The following is an 18,339-nucleotide window of genomic DNA, read 5'->3' on the forward strand; positions in this document are numbered from 1 at the left end:
ATTACATAAAGCTTTACTGATCCAAAAGTATTATATCTGCCACCAAAAATGATTCTTTGTATATTTCTGTTGTAAAAATCATAATGACGCCACAATTTAGATTTACTGCCTACCTTTACAATTAAATATTAAATCCTTTTGGGAGATCATGATACCCCTATCATTAATTTGAAATATTTCACTTTTCAAATACCATTCTTAGAAATAAAAAGTACAATCATAAAGTATGTTAACTTCCATTCCTAAAAAATTTTTTGATCACAAGCTAAAGGGCATTGGTTGGGACTTAAAAATGCATTTATTTCAGGAATAGTTTTGCATAGATGTAATTGATAATATTAAAAAATCAGAATGTAAGTTTTCCATACAGATTATATGTTCCTGTAAAGTATAGAAGTGCATTGTTGAGATGTTAAGGCATTTGGGGACAAAGGACACTTCCATGTTTCCTTAGCCTAGAGCTTGCCTCTTTGCTTAGAAGACTCTTTCATCCTTTTGACAAAAGAAAGGTCCCCTACTCCCTCGGGCCAGTTGTCATGATCTGTTAAGTAAGTGGAAAACCTCAGGTCAGACGCAAATCTATTAACCTCATTAGTCCTCTTAGTTTCCACCAAACCATTTTGTCATTTTCCCTGGTTCACCCCTTTTCTCAGCAAGAAAAAAGAAATTACTGGGACGAATGGCAAAGGTTTTGAAAAAAATCTCAATTTGAATCCCACCTCCGCCACTTAGTAGCCTTTGTAGAAGTTACTTCTACAGATTTGGAGAAGTTACTCTTCCTGAGCCTCAGTTTCCTCATCTATTAAAGGGGATAACAACATCTATCTGTTAAAGTTGAGAGAGTTAATGTGATTCCTATGTACAGTGCTGGACATAATGTAGATATTCAATCAATCTTACTTCCTTAATAATAACACCTTCTAAAACATGCTTACTTTGTACCAGACACTTAGAGTTGCCCACACCCCCAGCAGCCAGTCTCCCATCTCCTCTCTCCAACAGCCTCAGTTTCCATTTAGAAAACCATGAGGTTCTGGGGAAGTGACCCTACTCAGATCACTGACTGATCTAAGTCATAAGTGCACTCTGTTCCCCTGGCTGGGGTTACTGGCTGAGGATGGACACTTGCATAAGCTGCTCCCAAGCAGAGGGAGTCTCAGAATTTGGTTAGAAATGCTGAGACAAAGTCATTCCCTCCCCTCTGTCTCTGTCCAGGTGGATGTGAACAAAGAAGCCTGTAGCTGCAGGTGCAGCAGGCAGACATCCTGCTACCAGGAGAGTCCATCTTATGATATGGCCAACATCATAGCAGCAAAAACAGAGGGAAAAGGAAAAAAATGCCCTTGATGAGATCACTGAGCTGCAGAGTCAAGTCTCACCTGTTATTTGAGACAACAAATTCCTTCATTGTTTAAGCCAGTTTGAGTTGTAGCTAAAAGCATCCTATCTGACACAGGACTTTAAACATGCATTAACTAATCTAATCCTCCCAACAGCTGATGAAATGAATACTATAAGGGACCTAACTTTATAGAAAAGAAAATGAAGGCTTCCAGAAATGAATTTTCCCAAGAACATCAGCTAATAAGGGTATAGCCAAGCTTCCATCCCAGGCATTCTCACTGCAGGGCTGGCAATCTTAAAGAAAACTTTAGAAGGAAAGGCTTACTGTGCCTGCTCATTATCTGGGGGGAGTATATTCTTAACAGATGGATGTGGCTGTTTTCTTCAAAAACTTAAAAAATGTTCTCTGTACTGATGAAAAAACTGTGTTAGAATTACAAAAGAAAACCATTTCACTGGAGGCCTGGAGAAGCAGTCACCTCGAGGTTTTTTTTTCTTCTTTAAAAAGGAAAAATGGGGGGCTTCCCTGGTGGCGCAGTGGTTGAGAATCTGCCTGCTAATGCAGGGGACACGGGTTCGAGCCCTGGTCTGGGAAGATCCCACATGCCACGGAGCAGCTGGGCCCGTGAGCCACAGCTACTGAGCCTGCGCGTCTGGAGCCTGTGCCCTGCAACGGGAGGGGCCGCGATAGTGAAAGGCCCGCGCACCGCGATGAAGAGCGGTCCCCGCACCGCGATGAAGAGTGGCCCCCACTTGCCGTAACCAGAGAAAGCCCTCGCACGAACTGAAGACCCAACACAGCCAAAAATAAATAAATAAATAAATAAAGTAGCTATAAAATTAAAAAAAAAAAAAAAAGGAAAAATGGGGCTTCCCTGGTGGTGCAGTGGTTGAGAATCTGCCTGCCAATGCAGGGGACACGGGTTCGAGCCCTGGTCTGGGAAGATCCCACATGCCGCGGAGCAACTAGGCCCGTGAGCCACAACTACTGAGCCTGCGCGTCTGGAGCCTGTGCTCCGCAACAAGAGAGGCCGCGACAGTGAGAGGCCCGCGCACCGCGATGAAGAGTGGCCCCCACTTGCCGCAACTAGAGAAAGCCCTCGCGCAGAAACGAAGACCCAACACAGCCAAAAAATAAATTAAAAAAAAAAAAAAGAGGAAAAACGATGTACCTCACTTTAACAAATACTGACTCAACTCCACTGGTGAGGGGAGTGGAAAGATTTTCCCCCCACCCTTGCTACATTAAATACTATCAGAAAACAATACTGTATAACCATGTAGGCATTTCTGTGTTTCCAAATGAGATCCTTAAAGCCACAGTATCTTACGCACATGACCACACTGGTGCTATTAGTAAAGAAATATACGGGAGGGGAAAATAATAAGTAATATTACAGATCCAAACTAATCAGTGATTAATGCAAAGAAGGTCTGAACCCTTGATAAGACTATTAGCACATAAAAGAGTAGGTTGAAAAGAGTAAGTCCCTCATACTAAATTCAAGTACACATATGTTACATCAACCATATTTTAATTCACTAGCAGCCATTTAATCAACTATCTTTAGCAACAGTTCAAACACATTTGAATTTCATATTCTTTTCTACATTTTGGGAGTGATTAGCTTGGACATGCCTTGAATCCATGGATGTGTTTTGTCATTTGTAAAATCAGGATACTGGACAGATTTTTTTAGGACCCTTCCAACCCCAAAGTTCTAAGGTCCAGCCATAAGATAAACACACACACACACAGATATTTGTGTGTAATATCTACATTTGGATGAACCTTATAATACTGCTGTTTTGTACATCAAAAATGAATGAGCACAGCAAATTCATATGGTTTCATTCAATCTATAACCCAAAGATAGTATAAAATAGCACCAGATCATCCCTCCCCACCTAACAGGTCTGACTCTTCCGCTCAGATACACAAGCCACTTACTGGAGAAACAAAGAGAAGTTCAATCTCAAAAGTATGGCAGCTTCTTGCCTCTGTTCCATCTCTTCCTTGTACATATATACTCATATTGAGAGTATTTTTCAAGGTTAAAATTTACCAGCCTGTGCACACACAAACAACTTTTTTTAATATGTAAAGCTGGGTGCTATAATATATTCATATATTTTCTGGACTAGGAACATTGCCTTTAAAAATCATAGGATGACTATAAATATTTTGTATATTTTTGATGTTCTACAAGAAAAAAACCGCTTATGTCTTAAGTACCTAAAGAACTTTTGAAAACCTGAACAGGAGAAGGCGTAAAGTGAGTGACTACTCATTTCTCGACTGCTCACCTGGTATCTCAAATGAGTGTGTGTACAGAGACTGGCCCCCATCCACGTCCACCAAATGTCCGGTGATAAAGGAAGCTGCAGGAGACAGCAGGAAGCATACCAAGGTGGAGACAGAAGCACACATATGCATACGAAAAATCAGATACTCCTCATTTTTGGCTGCTTCACATTCCCGAGTAAACGCATCTGAAATTACAAGTCTGTATCTTGAATCCTACAGCCTAGAAGGCCAGTCTGTGTGCGCTATAATCTGAAGGTGCATAGACAGACGCCTTTTTCTATTTGAGCATCATTAAAATTAGGTACGTGACTAGGGTGAAGGCAAGATAAAAGGAGCCTTGGACAGTGTCAAACGAACTACACAATGTGAAGCAGCCAAAAGTGCATGCATGCAGTGCTCAGGGTCTGCTCTCTCCCATCTCAAATAATTCAGTTCTTTCCACAATTCCTCATTGTTTTCAACACCACCACATGCCTTTTATAGTTTTCTCCCTGAAATAGTCATTGTGTCTGCATAACAATAAACTGGCATTCTAGTTTGTTTAGTCCATGGTGCTTTTAGGCCAAAAGCCCAGCAACTCAGAGCTTTCTACCAGAGGGACCTGAGAATCCCACTGCAGCCCCGAAAAGTACAGATAGGTAATTGATGAGTTTAGCAACATCTACTTCCAAAACCAAAGAGAAAGACAGAAATTATTTCACTGGATGTAAAGGAACGCTCACATGAGGCTGCTGGCACAGGCAGAGTTTCTCAAAGGGTGATCTTAAACTCCTGCATTAGAATCCCTAGGGGTGCTTACTGAAACTCCAGATTCCAAGACCCTACTTGAGATTGCCTGAATTGTAAGCTCTAGAGTTGGGGCCCCAGAATCTGCCATTTGATCAGGTTGCCAAGCAGGGCTGGGACTAGGGTGAGGCTAACAAGGTGCTTGGGGTCAAGGGTGCAGCAGTTAAGGAGGTGCTCACCCTGGGGGCAGACCCTGCACCTATGCAACCCTGAGAGCAAGTGGGTCCTTAAATATTGTGTTTGTACCTTGCTTGCCTCACCCCAGTCCTGGGCCTGCACAGAGCACTATAGAGCTCTATAGAGCACTATAGCATGTTTGTTTACATGGCCGTGCCTCTTTGAGACTCTGAGACCCTGGAGGGAAGCATAGCCTTCTCTCCATCCTTGTATCCCCAGCAGCTATTATAGGACGGCACTGTCAAAAATGGAGGCCACTAGCCATATGACACAACCAAAGCATTTCCATACAGCTAGTCTGAATTGAGATGTGCTGTAAGTGTAAAACCACACATCAGATTTTGAAGACTTGGTATGGAAAGAAGAATGTAAAATAATCTCATTAATAATTTTTATAATGATTACATGTTAAAATGATAATGTTTTAGATATATTGGGTTAAATAAAATATATTTCTAAAACTAATTTCACTTCTTTTTAAAACTTTTCTTAATGTGGCTATTATGAAGTTTAACATTACATATGTGACTATTATCACATTTCTATGATAATAGGACAGAGTTAGTATAGAATTAATAATTTAAAAGTTCCCACATTCCTGGGAAAGGGCTGATGGGGCCTAGTAACAGGTAACCATCAGAACTAGTTTTACCCTGTGTAATCAGTCAATGACAACTCGCCCTGAGAACACGCTTTGTTAGTCAACCAATCGGTGAGAGCTCTTTGACTCTGCAAGTTAGCCAATCAGGAAGACTCAGTCCAATAAGCTCCTTTCTGAGTGTCAGCCAAACAGCAACCCTCTCACCCAAGTAACCATGACTTCTGCAAATCTCTAAAACCATACTTCCCCACAAGGGGGGGAAAAAAAAGCCTCAGTAGCCTACTCCAAGAGACTGTGCCTGACCAGCAATAAATGTGGTTTTGTGCTGAGTTTTGTTTCAAATAGTGAGCAGTGGTTCCATCCTTTGACAGCGTTTAGCATAAAATAACTACTTAATAAATGTTGACGGAGGGAAAGAATCTTTTTGCACCTCTCCCCCTCAAATAGAGGGATTTTTCATTGCCTAGCTCTCAATACAGTGTTTTGCCAACAGACTAGGCACCATTAAATAATACTGAATTGGACTGAAACTACCTGCGAGGTATTAATAAAAGACATAAATATTCACGATACCTGATTTACTTTTGGAACTCAACATGGAGGTAAAATGAACTAAAAAATTTTTTATAATTACCAAATTAAGCACTATTATAATACCTTCAGATAGATTCTTCCTAACTTTCATTTTAATGGAATCCATTTGACAGATGAAGTACTAAATCAGGCATGTTATCAATCAATAAACACTACAGGAGTCTAGCAACTTGTATCCACGTCATCTATGTGGGTAACACCTCTTTTAGCTCAGTTATCCGTTTACTTTCAGCTCTGTTTATTAAAGATCACAGGGATTTTATTTTATTTTTTATTTATTTATTTTTATTGGAGTATAATTGCTTTACAATGTTGTTCATTTTTGCTGTACAATGAAGTGAATCAGCTATATGTATACCTATATCCCCACCCTCTTGGACCTCCCTCCCACCCCCCCACCCCAATCTCACCCATCTAGGTCGTCACAGAGCACCAAGCTGAGCTTCCTGTGCTTTATAGCATGTTCCCGCTAGCTATCTATTTTATGCATGGTAGTGTACATACGTCAATCCTAATCTCCCAATTCGTCCCACCCTCCTCTTCCCCCCACTCCCGTGTCCACATGTCCGTTCTCTACATCTACGTCTCTATTCCTGCCCCACAAATAGGTTCATCTGTACCGTTTTTCTAGATTCCACATATATGCGTTAATATACAATATTTGTTTTTCTCTTTCTGACTTACTTCACTCTGTGCGACAGACTCTAGGTCCATCCACGTCTCTACAAATGACCCAATTTCGTTCCCTTTTATGGCTGAGTGATATTCCATTGTATATATGTACCACATCTTCTTTATCCATTCATCTGTCACTGGACATTTAAGTTGTTTCCATGTCCTGGCTATTGTAAATAGGGCTGCAGTAATAAGTAGACTTGGGTTTGAATCCTAGTACCATGACCTGAGTATGGCCTTCGGCAAGTTACTGAACCTCACTGGCTCTTGGTTTCTTAATTTGTAAAATGAGTGTACAGTGTAAGTATAAGCCGTCTGAAGGGCCTGCCAAGTGCTGCAGTCCCTTCTAAGAGACGTTGAGGGCACTGCAGGAGCCCTGGCAGTTCCTTTTAAAACTACAGCTAGGGCTTCCCTGGTGGCGCAGTGGTTGAGAGTCTGCCTGCCAATGCAGGGGACGCGGGTTCGAGCCCTGGTCTGGGAAGATCCCACATGCTGCGGAGTAACCGGGCCCGTGAGCCACAATTGCTGAGCCTGCGCGTCTGGAGCCTGTGCTCCGCGGCAAGAGAGGCCGCGATAGTGAGAGGCCCGCGCACCGCGATGAAGAGTGGCCCCCGCTTGCCGCAACTAGAGAAGGTCCTCGCACAGAAACGAAGACCCAGCACAGCCATAAATAAATAATTTTTTAAAAAAAATAAATAAATAAAAAATAAAACTACAGCTACACTGACCCTCCTGATTCAGTCTCAGGAACCGTCACTTAAAAGAAGACAACTCACTGATAAGCAGTTCACCAATAGCCTGTTGTGAAAGTTCTGCCCCAAAAAGGGCATTAGTGATTAGCTGGGACAATCAGAGTAGCTTGGAAACATGACCTAGGGATGCTAGGACCCTATCAAGCAGAGGCTGAAACGCTCTCCTTATTCTGCAACTCATGGCAATTCATCACCTCTTCTTCCCCTTACAAGCAAACTTTTTGAAGGTATTACCTACATTAGTCACAGCACGGTTGGCAAAACCCTGGGCATACCTAAGACCTTTTCAGGGGATTTGCGAGGTCAAAACTGTTTTCATAACAATACTGAGTCCTTATCTACCTTTTTCACAGTGTTGACATTTGTACTAACGGTGTCAAAGCCGTGATGGGAAAAATAGCTGCAGCCTCAGCACAAATCACGGCAGGAACACAAACGTGAAGTAGGGATCATTATACTAGCATGATCATGATATTCTTCACCAGCAAGCACTCCTGGTGGGAGGAAGTCTGTTTCACTTTCAGATGTCCTTGATGAGCATTGAAAATTATTAATCTCAACTATTGAGTACACATCTTTTTAATATCCTGTGTGATGAGGTGAGAATTACACCTTCAGCTCTTGTGCTGCACATGGAAGTATAAAGGTTGTCTCAAGGAGAAGAACGTGTGCTTGAGCTACGAACCGAACTGGTCACTTTTTTCACAAAACATCATTTTTTACTTGAAAGAATGACTAACAAACTACAGTTATTCACACTTGGGTATTTGGCAGACATTTTTTCCAAAAATGAACCAAGTGAGACTGCCACGTCAAGCAGCTGAAAACAACTGACAGTGCTTGGTGTCAATGACAAGATCTGAGCTTTCAAGTGAAAACCAGAATTTTGGAAAAGTTGTACATGTCACTGTGAGTTTGACAGTTTTCTAATACTTAAAGATTTTTCGGAAGAGATTGGTGGTGATATTAACAAATGTGAACTTTTGATACTGTATCATGAATTGTGTGTCAACATTTAGAAGATGTCTGTAATTCAGTGAACCCATATTTTCCAAAAGACCAACGTCTGATGTTACAAAATCATCTACGGGTGAAAGACCCAGTAAAAGTGCAAGGAATACCAAGGAATTTTAATGTAACAGAGTAAAAAAGTTCACTGACATGGTTTCATATTCCACATTGCAATTAATCTTTAAGAAACTGCCACTTGTTGAGTATCAAAGAAGAATATCCACAATTACCCAAAAAGGCTATTGAAATACTCCTCCCTTTTCCAACTGGCACGAAGCCAGATTTACTTCACATGCTTTAACCAAAACAACATATTGCAACAGACTGAATGCAGAAGCAGATGTGAGAGTCCAGCTGTTTGCTATTAAGCCATACATTAAGCCATTTGTAAAAAATGTAAAACAAATGCAAAAAAAAGTTTGTTTTTGTATTTTAAAGTGTAGCTATTTTTCAGTAAAAATATTATTCATAGCATGTAATGCCTTTATTAAGATAATTTTAAATGAATTCATAAATATTCCTTAAATTTCTCAATTTCAATTTTTAATACAGTAAATATAGAAAATATAGTTCATAAAATAGAAGGAGTGTTCTCTCCAAAACAAAAATTTAGTTAGATCATTCTCTTGATTAAAATTCTTTAAAAATCACTCTCAGTTTTCAGGATAAAAATCCAAGCACCTTGCTCAAAATAGCTCATCAAATGTTGGATTTAACAGTATCTTCTAAAATTTAATATGCACGTCTATTTTAGTTCAGGAATTCTACTTCTAGAAAGTTACCTCCTCACCCAAGAGTGCATGACTACATTGAAGGATGTTCACTGCAGAATTACTGAAGTATAAAAAATATAAATAGAATCTCAATGTTCACCAATAGGGTCTAATTAAATATACTATGCTACATCCATAGCGAGTGGCAGAAAACATACAGTAGAATCCCATTTTCGTAAAAAAGTCTGTAAATAAAAATATTTTTGAGCGTGCACAGTAAAATTTTGAAAAGATATACATCAAACTGATAATGAAAGCTAGCTCTAGGAATTAGAACACATTTTCCTCTAAGAGTTTTATGGCTTTGCTTTTATATTTAGCATTTTAATATACCTAAAAATCATTTTGCATGTGATATGAGATAGGGGGCTCTAATTTATTTCTAAAGGAACAGCCAATTGCTGCAAGACTTTTGCTGAATGGTTTATCCTTTCGTCGCAGATTTGAAATGCTACTTTTATCCTATAAACTCCCCGTATATATATGGTACTGATACGAGAGTCCATTCTGTTCCACTAATTTTAACCTCTTCTAGTACCAGCCCCCAATGTGGTAAATAAGTATAGTTTTATAGTATGTTTCGGTAGCAGGAGGGTCAAATCCCCTCATTATTCTTTTTCAAAACATTTTTGGCAGTTTTGGCATAAATATTTTTCAAGACAAACTTTAGAATCAGTATATTAATTCCAAAATATATTAAATGTATACACTGATTTAGGGAAACTTGTTTTTAGTCAAATTGAGCCTCTCCATTGAGGAATGTTACATGTCTGTGTTTATTCTGGTCTTTTTTTCTGTTCTTCAGTAATAAACATTTTTTCATTTAGAGTTAAGTTTACTCCAGGTATTTTAGTTTTTATTATTATTGTGGAAAAGATCTCCTTTTTTAAAAAAAATTACAATTTAAGACTGATCTTGCTGGCATTTAAGAAAGCTATTGATTTTTACATACTTAAAACTGGCCACCTTCCAGAAATCGTGTATGGAACTTCATTTTGTCATAATTGTCTGACCTGCTTAGGTTTCTGTGTACCATAAATGCCACGTGTTAAACAAAGTAGCTGAAAAGTACAATGAAACAATAAAAACATGCTGCTCTTAATCCACACTGCATTCACTCCTGAATAAACGCTCCTGTGAGTATTCAAAGCACCATCAGGATAGGATTCCTGGGAGCCAGAAGGAACACGAGAAATGGCTTCCTGGCATGGGAGCAATCTTCTCTATTAGCCAACCAGACTATTTAAAAAGGACACCAAAATATTACCAGTCTCCAAAGTATAAAACAAAGTAACTCCAACCAATGTTAGATATATACATCACCTCCTCAGGAGCTCCAAGTCTTTTTTAGCTGGGATTTTCTGAAAGTACCCTTCAAATAAGTCTTTTGCCAAATGACCATAGTTGTTAAAAGCAGTCTGGGAATAAATGATTCCCTATGTTTAAAATAAAACAGGAAAAAATAAAGTACATAAAATTAAATTTTAATTGTAAAGACAACAAGGCAGTCTGTCATCCAATACCAAGTTGTTTAAGTTTAATAGAAAAGTTAACATTTCTAATATTAATTTTTCTCAAAATGGTCAAAGAAGTACAGTCAACCACTACTCAAAAGGATTATCTGAATGCTCACTTTGTGACTCCCCTCCCATAATAACCAGCCAAGCTTGAGATTTTTTCATAAAAGACTTGGTTTCTGAAAACATAATCATACGAGTAGATCAGAGAAGCCCTTAACTGGGAACAATGGGTCAGGGGAGTCTATTTTACCTTCCACTAAGGCTTCCATGTTTAACAATGGAAAACTGGCCTATGGTTAAGTAGGACTTAGAAAATGCAATATTTTCATGGCTTCTTACCTAGAGAAAAATCACAAATAAAAAATTTAAATCCAATACAAATAAATTTAAATTTTAATTGTTTAAGAATTTTTATTCAGCTTTCAGTAGCTTTCAATGGTTTATAAAGCCAAAAAAATTACTCAAAAACTGTTCAACACAGGATAAAGCTATTTATTACTGGCTTATAATTATATACAGCAGAGTTATTCAAAGGGGAGGAAACAGGAGGGATGAGAGTAAGATGAAGAAACTTGGCAGTATTAATTACTCCGAACAATACTGGGGTAATATACTGGTTTCCAATTAAACAATTTGTAACCTTTTATTTAAAGAGGATGGAATCGGAACTTCCCTAGTGGCGCAGTGGTTAAGAATCCACCTGCCAATGCAGGGGAAACGGGTTTGATCCCTGGTCCAGGAAGATCCCACATGCCGCAGATCAACTAAGCCCGTGCACCACAACTACTGAGCCTGCACTCTAGAGCCCGCGAGCCACAACTACTGAGCCTGCAAGCCACAACCAATGAAGCCCACGCACCTAGAGCCGGTGTTCTGCAACAAGGGAAGCCACCACAATGAGAAGCCCACGCACCGCAAGGAAGAGTAGCCCCCGCTCGCCACCACTAGAGAAAGCCCGCACGCAGCAACGAAGACCCAACGAAGCCAAAAATAAAATAATAAATTAAATAAATTTTAAAAATAAATAAATAAAGAGGATGGAATCTTCCAGTAGTATTAAGGTTTAGACATTAAACCTAAAAACATCTGTGGAGGACAAACCTGACTTTAGTATTGTGCTTATAATACCAACACATCATTAAAGGTTATCAAGAAATATACATTTGGAGGCCAGTATTCCTAAGTATCAACATTCAGAATGGAACTATATCTAATGTACCCTATAAATATTTGAGAGTAAGGTAGATAAGGTAATGTCAGCCCCAAAGCATTGCAGGGATGTGAAGTTTCTGGCTAGGAACCTGCATTTGTTGGAGATGAGATTTCTCTAACATCTACAAGTCAGTTCATGCTTAGTTCCCACTGAGTAGCACAGATAACAATATCTATGGATACTATATAGATAGATCTATAGGTAATACCCCCAGATATTACAGAGTTTCAGATTGAGGGATGATTGCTATCTTAGCAATGACCAGGAATCAGCACAGAGAAGTGAATTCGAGCTGAGTTTTGCAGGATGTGTGAGACGTTTCATTTATTATCTCTCTTGGAGTACATGGCCAATATGTAACGCCCAAGGACGCTTAAGCTATGTCTTACTTCACATAATATGACAGTGTTTAAAGCTGAACAAATTGTTATTTTTTTCCCTATCATTTACATTATGTTTCAGAGAAATTTTCCCTTGACTTATAGTTGATCTTCAACTGGAAATTCCTTCCTAGAACTTTGACTTTACGTTTCTCTCTCTCCTAATAAAGGATTAATGATATATCAAAAAATAACAAGATAATCTAGAAAAATTCATTCTTTAAAGCAGCGATTCTTAACCTTCATGGTGAACTTGAATTTCCTTCACTGTGCAATTGAATCAGCTTAAAAAAATACCAACACCTGGATTTCATAGTTTGGAGTCAAGCTTATATACCACTATTTTTTATTTCATAGATGATTCTAATATACAGCCAGGAGTGAGAATCATTGGCTTAACTTAACCTTCTTGACAATCTGGTTGTAAATCAAAGAATACTTCTTTCTGGTTTTATCTATTTTTAAAAGCCTATCTTTTCTAGTATACATGCATATTAACAAATACCTCTATTAACAACACAAATGCAATCAGAAGAACACAATTTGTCAACGGCTTTCATAGTGAACATTTACCTACAGGGGCAACACAATCGATCCTTATTCCACTGCTGGCCCGTTCCACAGCTAAGGATTTGGTGAGGTTGTAAACACCTTCTCTGGCAGCTCCACTATGCCTTTAAGAGACAAAATACAAACATTACAATCAGCTTCTGTTGAGTATGTCTCCCTTAACTAAATTGATAGGTGTACCAATGACCTGCCAGAGTCCCACAACAATGTTCTTGTTATGAGTCCCTGTCTGAACCATAAGAAAGAACCAGGTCCTTCAATATTAAAGCAAAACCACAGCTATCTGATAGCCAAACAAATCTCACGTAAGTCAAGGCCCACATAAGATCCCCCAAATCATCACGTGCATAAGACGAATATGCTGAAGAACTTTTGATTATGGAAGAAAACAAACGAATTGGTAATTTTGAGGGTTACAAGTGTGGTTATTTTTTAAATCAATTTTAGATAATAAGGGATATGAAATTCATACTTCAGGTTAGAAATAGTACCAACAGAATTTCTAGACATAAAAAAATTTAAATTAATTTTAATATGTTTCCAGAGAAGAGGTTCAAATACTTAGGTCTGTATCCATATGGTGCAAAAAGGTATAGACATACTATGGCTTAGAATTTCTAATTAAAAGGTCCTCAGAACCAAGTATGTGAGATCTGGGAGTGTACCCACTCCTCACTAGGGAGCACCTCCATAGCCCCATTTTCCTGAAGAAAGTCCCCCTCAGCCCCCATGTTGGCTGCAAAAGCCCTGGCAGGACTCCAGGTAGAAACCAACCGCTCCATCTGCCAGAATCACCTGAGCAACCTCACCACCATCAAATGTGGCCACCACCTGTGCCACTCTGCATCCAACAGTCCCGGGTGGACTTATAGGACAGGTTTCCTTGCTTGTCACCAATGCTAGGAGGGGCCCTTCTGGAGTAATGCCCAGCTGGATAGGATGACACGACGGTGAACACGCAGCTTCACACCACCAGGAGCAAGAGGCGGGGGCAGAACAGATGAGCATATGCAGGAAGCATAGTCGAGTTCGGGCAATTTTCTGTGAGGGGAACCTAGAGGTGTCTGTCCCCTTGCACTCATCCCCTGACCACCAGGGCCACCATATGAGGTCCTGCCTCTCATCACAGGAAAAGGCTCAGCAGTGACCTAGAGCCCCTGAAGAAGAAAGTGGCAGGTGTTCAGAAACAAATAGCCACCCAAGAAAGAAACCCACTAGGACTGGGTGCGGGGGGGTGGGGGGGGGGAGGGAATGGAGGGAGGGGGAGAGAGAGAGAGTTGGAAAATCAGAGACAGAAATTACTCTCTGAATTTGAGCACCTGGGCCAGTTTGTTGAATGTGAGCGAGAGGCAGTTGGACGGAGTGGGATGCCACCCAAATATGCTGCTGCGCTGGTATATTGATTATTTTCAGCTGTGGGCACTTGAAAAACAGCAAACGCAGAGAGAGGCTTTCTCTGAACCCCCCTCATCGGCTAAAAGGAACGCAGGGTCATAAATCCCCTCCCTGGGAGTCTCATCAACCAGGGAAGGCTGACTGTTGTCACATGACGGGAGACTAGATATCGACACCACATGCAGACAAACTTTGTCACCAACTCTCATACCTCCCATCCATTCTTCAAAGGGCCCATTCATCTTTCCTAAAAATCATATACTCCCCACCCCAAGAGGCCTATTTCCCCTCTCTCCTTTCCCTATTAAGATAGTATTTAGCCCTGAATTCGAAGCCACGACAGGGAGTTGCTCATTTTTCCCTGGGTACCTCCCATGTATACATGAGGTATACATGCGAATAAACTTCTATTTATTTTTCTCCTGTTCATCTGTCTTTTATTACAGGAGTCTCAGCTAAGACCTCCGAAGGGCAGAGGGAAAATTATTTATCCTCCCCTACATAGTTCTCAAGGTTAGCCGAGAAGGACATTTAATACAAACTCAATGCAAACACAATAGCATTTTCAGACTACATCTCCACACTCAAAGATCTACTACAGAAGTTGGCAGAGAAGAGTGTGATGTCAGAAGGGAAAGTGCTGCTGGATGTCGAGACCACCCATGACAGGTGTGAAAGCCTGAAGCGCCCAGCTCTCTGTTCGTTCCATAAGGAAGGAAGGAGACGGCCTTCCTCTGCAGTATTTGGCACTGCAGAAAATTACACAGAAACTGAAAGTTACTCTGGATCTTGAAACAGCACATCCTAGTCTCTCTGTCTCTGAGGATTAAAAAAAAATTGGTGACATTTGTGAAGAAAAAGCAGAGTTTCTCCAGAGAGATTTACGGCTTATTCAGTAGTCCTGGGTTCTGAAGGATTTGATGCCAGCTGGCATTACTGGGAGGTCCAGGTGGATGAGATGCCTGAACGGACCACGAGGTTTGTAAAAACTCCCCTTCCAGGAGAAAAAAGTGACCTCCATCAAAACAGAACAGATGGTGGACAGTTCAGCTGCAGGATGGTGACTATGTCGCATGAGGCATTGTTCCAGCCACTTTTCTGAAGCAAAAGCCCAGAAGAGAAGGAAGGGCATTTATCTGGACTAGGAGTTCCATGAGATTTCATTTTGGCATCTGAATAATGTCTCACAGCCATTCTTTCACTGAGAAAATGTTCTGAAATACTAAGGCCTTATTTGTGTATCAGATATGATTTGAAATGTCTTACACTGTGTGAAGGAAGAGAGTATGAGCGATAAACCACCCTAAAGGCTGTCACACTGCTTCATTTTCTTCCTGTAATTTATGAATAGGAGGCAGAATAATACCTAACTCTCAGTGAATCTAGCACTAACAATTTTTTTTCAATGCTTCCAGGACTTAAACATATAAATGAAATCATACATACATGCTCTTTTCTATCTGGCTTCTTTCACTCAGAATAATTATTTTCAGATTTATCCACATTGCTGCATGAATCAATAGTTCACTCCTTTTCATTTCTGAGTAGCACCTTATACATATATACCACGATTTGTTTATTCATTCACCCATTGGTAGGCATTTGGGCTATGAATTCTCTCTCCATGGGAGATATGAGTTGCTTTTTGGCCCATCTCTTGCCCTTGTAATTATTGACAATGACCCAAAAGATCAGCAGGTCAGTCTAAGCTCCTCTGCACAGATTGTAATGGAAATTGGACTATTCTTAGACGACACTGAAAATGTCAGAAAATGATCAGAACCCCAGAGAAACACGTGCAAAGACAGCAATACAATTCAAACACACACACACAAGAGATATCCAGGTAGCCTTTCAACAAATGAAAAGATGCTGCACTGAGATACCATTTCTTGCCCATCAGAGTTGTCCAGAAATTGACAAGACACATTTTTGGTGAGGCTGTGAGGAACAGGCATTCTCATTCATTGATGATGGAGTGCAAAATGCAAAGAAACTTGCAAATGCCTAACAGGATGCATTTACTCTTCACCCAGCATTCCAACTTCCCGGATACACCCTAAATATATATGTCCACAAATATGAAACAAATATTTACAATGTTATTCATCACAGAATTATTTGTAATAGTGAAACATAGAAACACAAATTTCTATTAAATTTGAGACAATGTGTGCATTTGAAACAATGAATTTGAAAAGAAATCCTTGATTCCATAGTGGTATACTAAAAAAGTTAATAATAATAATAAAAACATATATAGGGAGAAGTGATGGTTGTGGTGTAACTAAAAGTCTTTTTATGGAAGAGTATCAGCTAAAAAACATAGAAGCGGGACTTTCGGGGAGGAGGGGACCTTCAAGATGACGGAGGAGTAAGACGTGGAGATCACCTTCCTCCCCACAAATACATCAGAAATACATCTGCATGTGGAACAACTCCTACAGAACACCTACTGAAGCTGGCAGAAGACCTCAGACTTCCCAAAAGGCAAGAAACTCCCCACATACCTGGGTAGGGCAAAAGAAAAAAGAAAAAACAGAGACAAAAGAATAGGGACGAGACCTGCACCAGTGGGAGGGAGCTGTGAAGGAGGAAAGGTTTCCACACACTAGGAAGCCCCTTCGCGGGCGGAGACTGCGGGTGGGGGAGAGGGGGAGCTTCGGAGCCACGGAGGAGAGCGCAGCCACAGGGGTGCGGAGGGCAAAGCGGAGAGATTCCCACACAGAGGATCGGTGCTGACCAGCACTCACCAGCCGGAGAGGCTTGTCTGCTCACCCACCAGGGCGGGCAGGGGCTGGGAGCTGAGGCTCGGGCTTCAGAGGTCGGATAGCAGGGAGAGGACTGGGGTTGGCGGCGTGAACACAGCCTGAAGGGGCTAGTGCGCCACAGCTAGCCGGGAGGGAGTCCGGGAAAACGTGTGCAGCTGCCTAAGAGGCAAGACACCATTGTTTCAGGGTGCTCGAGGAGAGGGGAATCAGAGCACCGCCTAAACAAGCTCCAGAGATGGGAGGGAGGAAGAGAGGGGGGAAAGACACAGAGAGAGAATGCAAATGCAGCAAAATGTTAGCACTTGGTGAATCTAAATGAAAGGTATACAGACACAGCTCGGAGATTCGGCAGGTTCAGTTCCAGACCACCACAATAAAGCAATACTGCAATAAAGTGAATCACGCAAATTTTTTTGTTTCCCAGTACATATAAAAATTATGTTTACACTATAAATAGTCTATTAAATGTGTGATAGCATTATGTCTAAAAAAATAATGTACAACCTTAATTTTAAAATATTTTATTGCTAAAAAGTGCTAACCATCATTTGAGCCTTCAGCAAGTTGTAATCTTTTTGCAATAGTAACATCAAAGATCAATGACCACAAATCATCATAACAAATATAATAATGAAAAATCTGAAATATTGTGATAATTACCTAAATATGACACAGAGACACAAAGTAAGCAAATGCTGTTAGAAAAACAGTGCTGGCAGACTTGCTCGATGTGCAATAAAGCAAAACATAATAAGACGAGGTATGCCTAATAGGAGTTCATTGTATTATTTCTTTAACTTTTTCACACATTCAAGAGGTTTCCAAAAATAAACTGGGAGAAAGAAATTCCTATATTAGTAAAATGAATAATTAAAGGCTATAGGAAAGTCTAAATTCACCAGAAATTTATATGTGGATGTTCCCACAAGTCTTTAACAATAGCATATTGTGTCAAAGAGTACAAGTTGAAAAACCTGGAACTTCAGGGTAGTCATGACTTAAATCATTTTAATTACATAAAAAATACATGTTCATTTTAGAAAAACTAGAAAAAGCAGATATGCAAAAAGATGAAAATAATATGTAATTTTACTTCCCAGAGATAATATGTCAGTATTTTGGTAAAAACTCCTTCAGAATTATGTCTATTCAAATACAGCCATATATAAATATATACTGTTTTTTGCAGAAATGTGATCATGCTGGATAGAATGTTTTATAACCTGCTTTTCACTCGACGTCTGGGAATATCTTTTCATATTGAGAAGTATATTTTTATGCCTATATTTTTAGTGGCTGCATAGTACTCTATCCTGTAGATGTATAAAACTTCACTCAACTAATATTTTACTCTAGAATATTTAAATGGTTTTCAGTTTTCCACTATTATTATTATGGTACAAAAAAATGTATACTTCATATTCCTTGTTTTCAAAACCAAATGCTGGGACTTCCCTGGTGGCGCAGTG

The 18,339-nt window shown here is 39.9% G+C and overlaps 1 protein-coding gene across 1 annotated transcript in view; it reads right to left on the reverse strand.

Annotated features, from left to right (window-relative positions):
* Positions 1-455: 455 nt before the first annotated feature.
* PECR (peroxisomal trans-2-enoyl-CoA reductase) overlaps positions 456-18,339 on the reverse strand; it is a 32,537-nt gene continuing 14,653 nt past the window's right edge. Inside the window, 4 exon segments of the mRNA XM_057551359.1 lie at positions 456-541; positions 3,652-3,784; positions 10,368-10,457; positions 12,712-12,808. Coding sequence (XP_057407342.1) covers positions 456-541; positions 3,652-3,784; positions 10,368-10,457; positions 12,712-12,808 — 406 coding nt within the window.

This window comes from Balaenoptera acutorostrata, chromosome 8, assembly GCF_949987535.1.
Source record: "Balaenoptera acutorostrata chromosome 8, mBalAcu1.1, whole genome shotgun sequence".
Lineage (NCBI taxonomy): Eukaryota > Metazoa > Chordata > Mammalia > Artiodactyla > Balaenopteridae > Balaenoptera > Balaenoptera acutorostrata.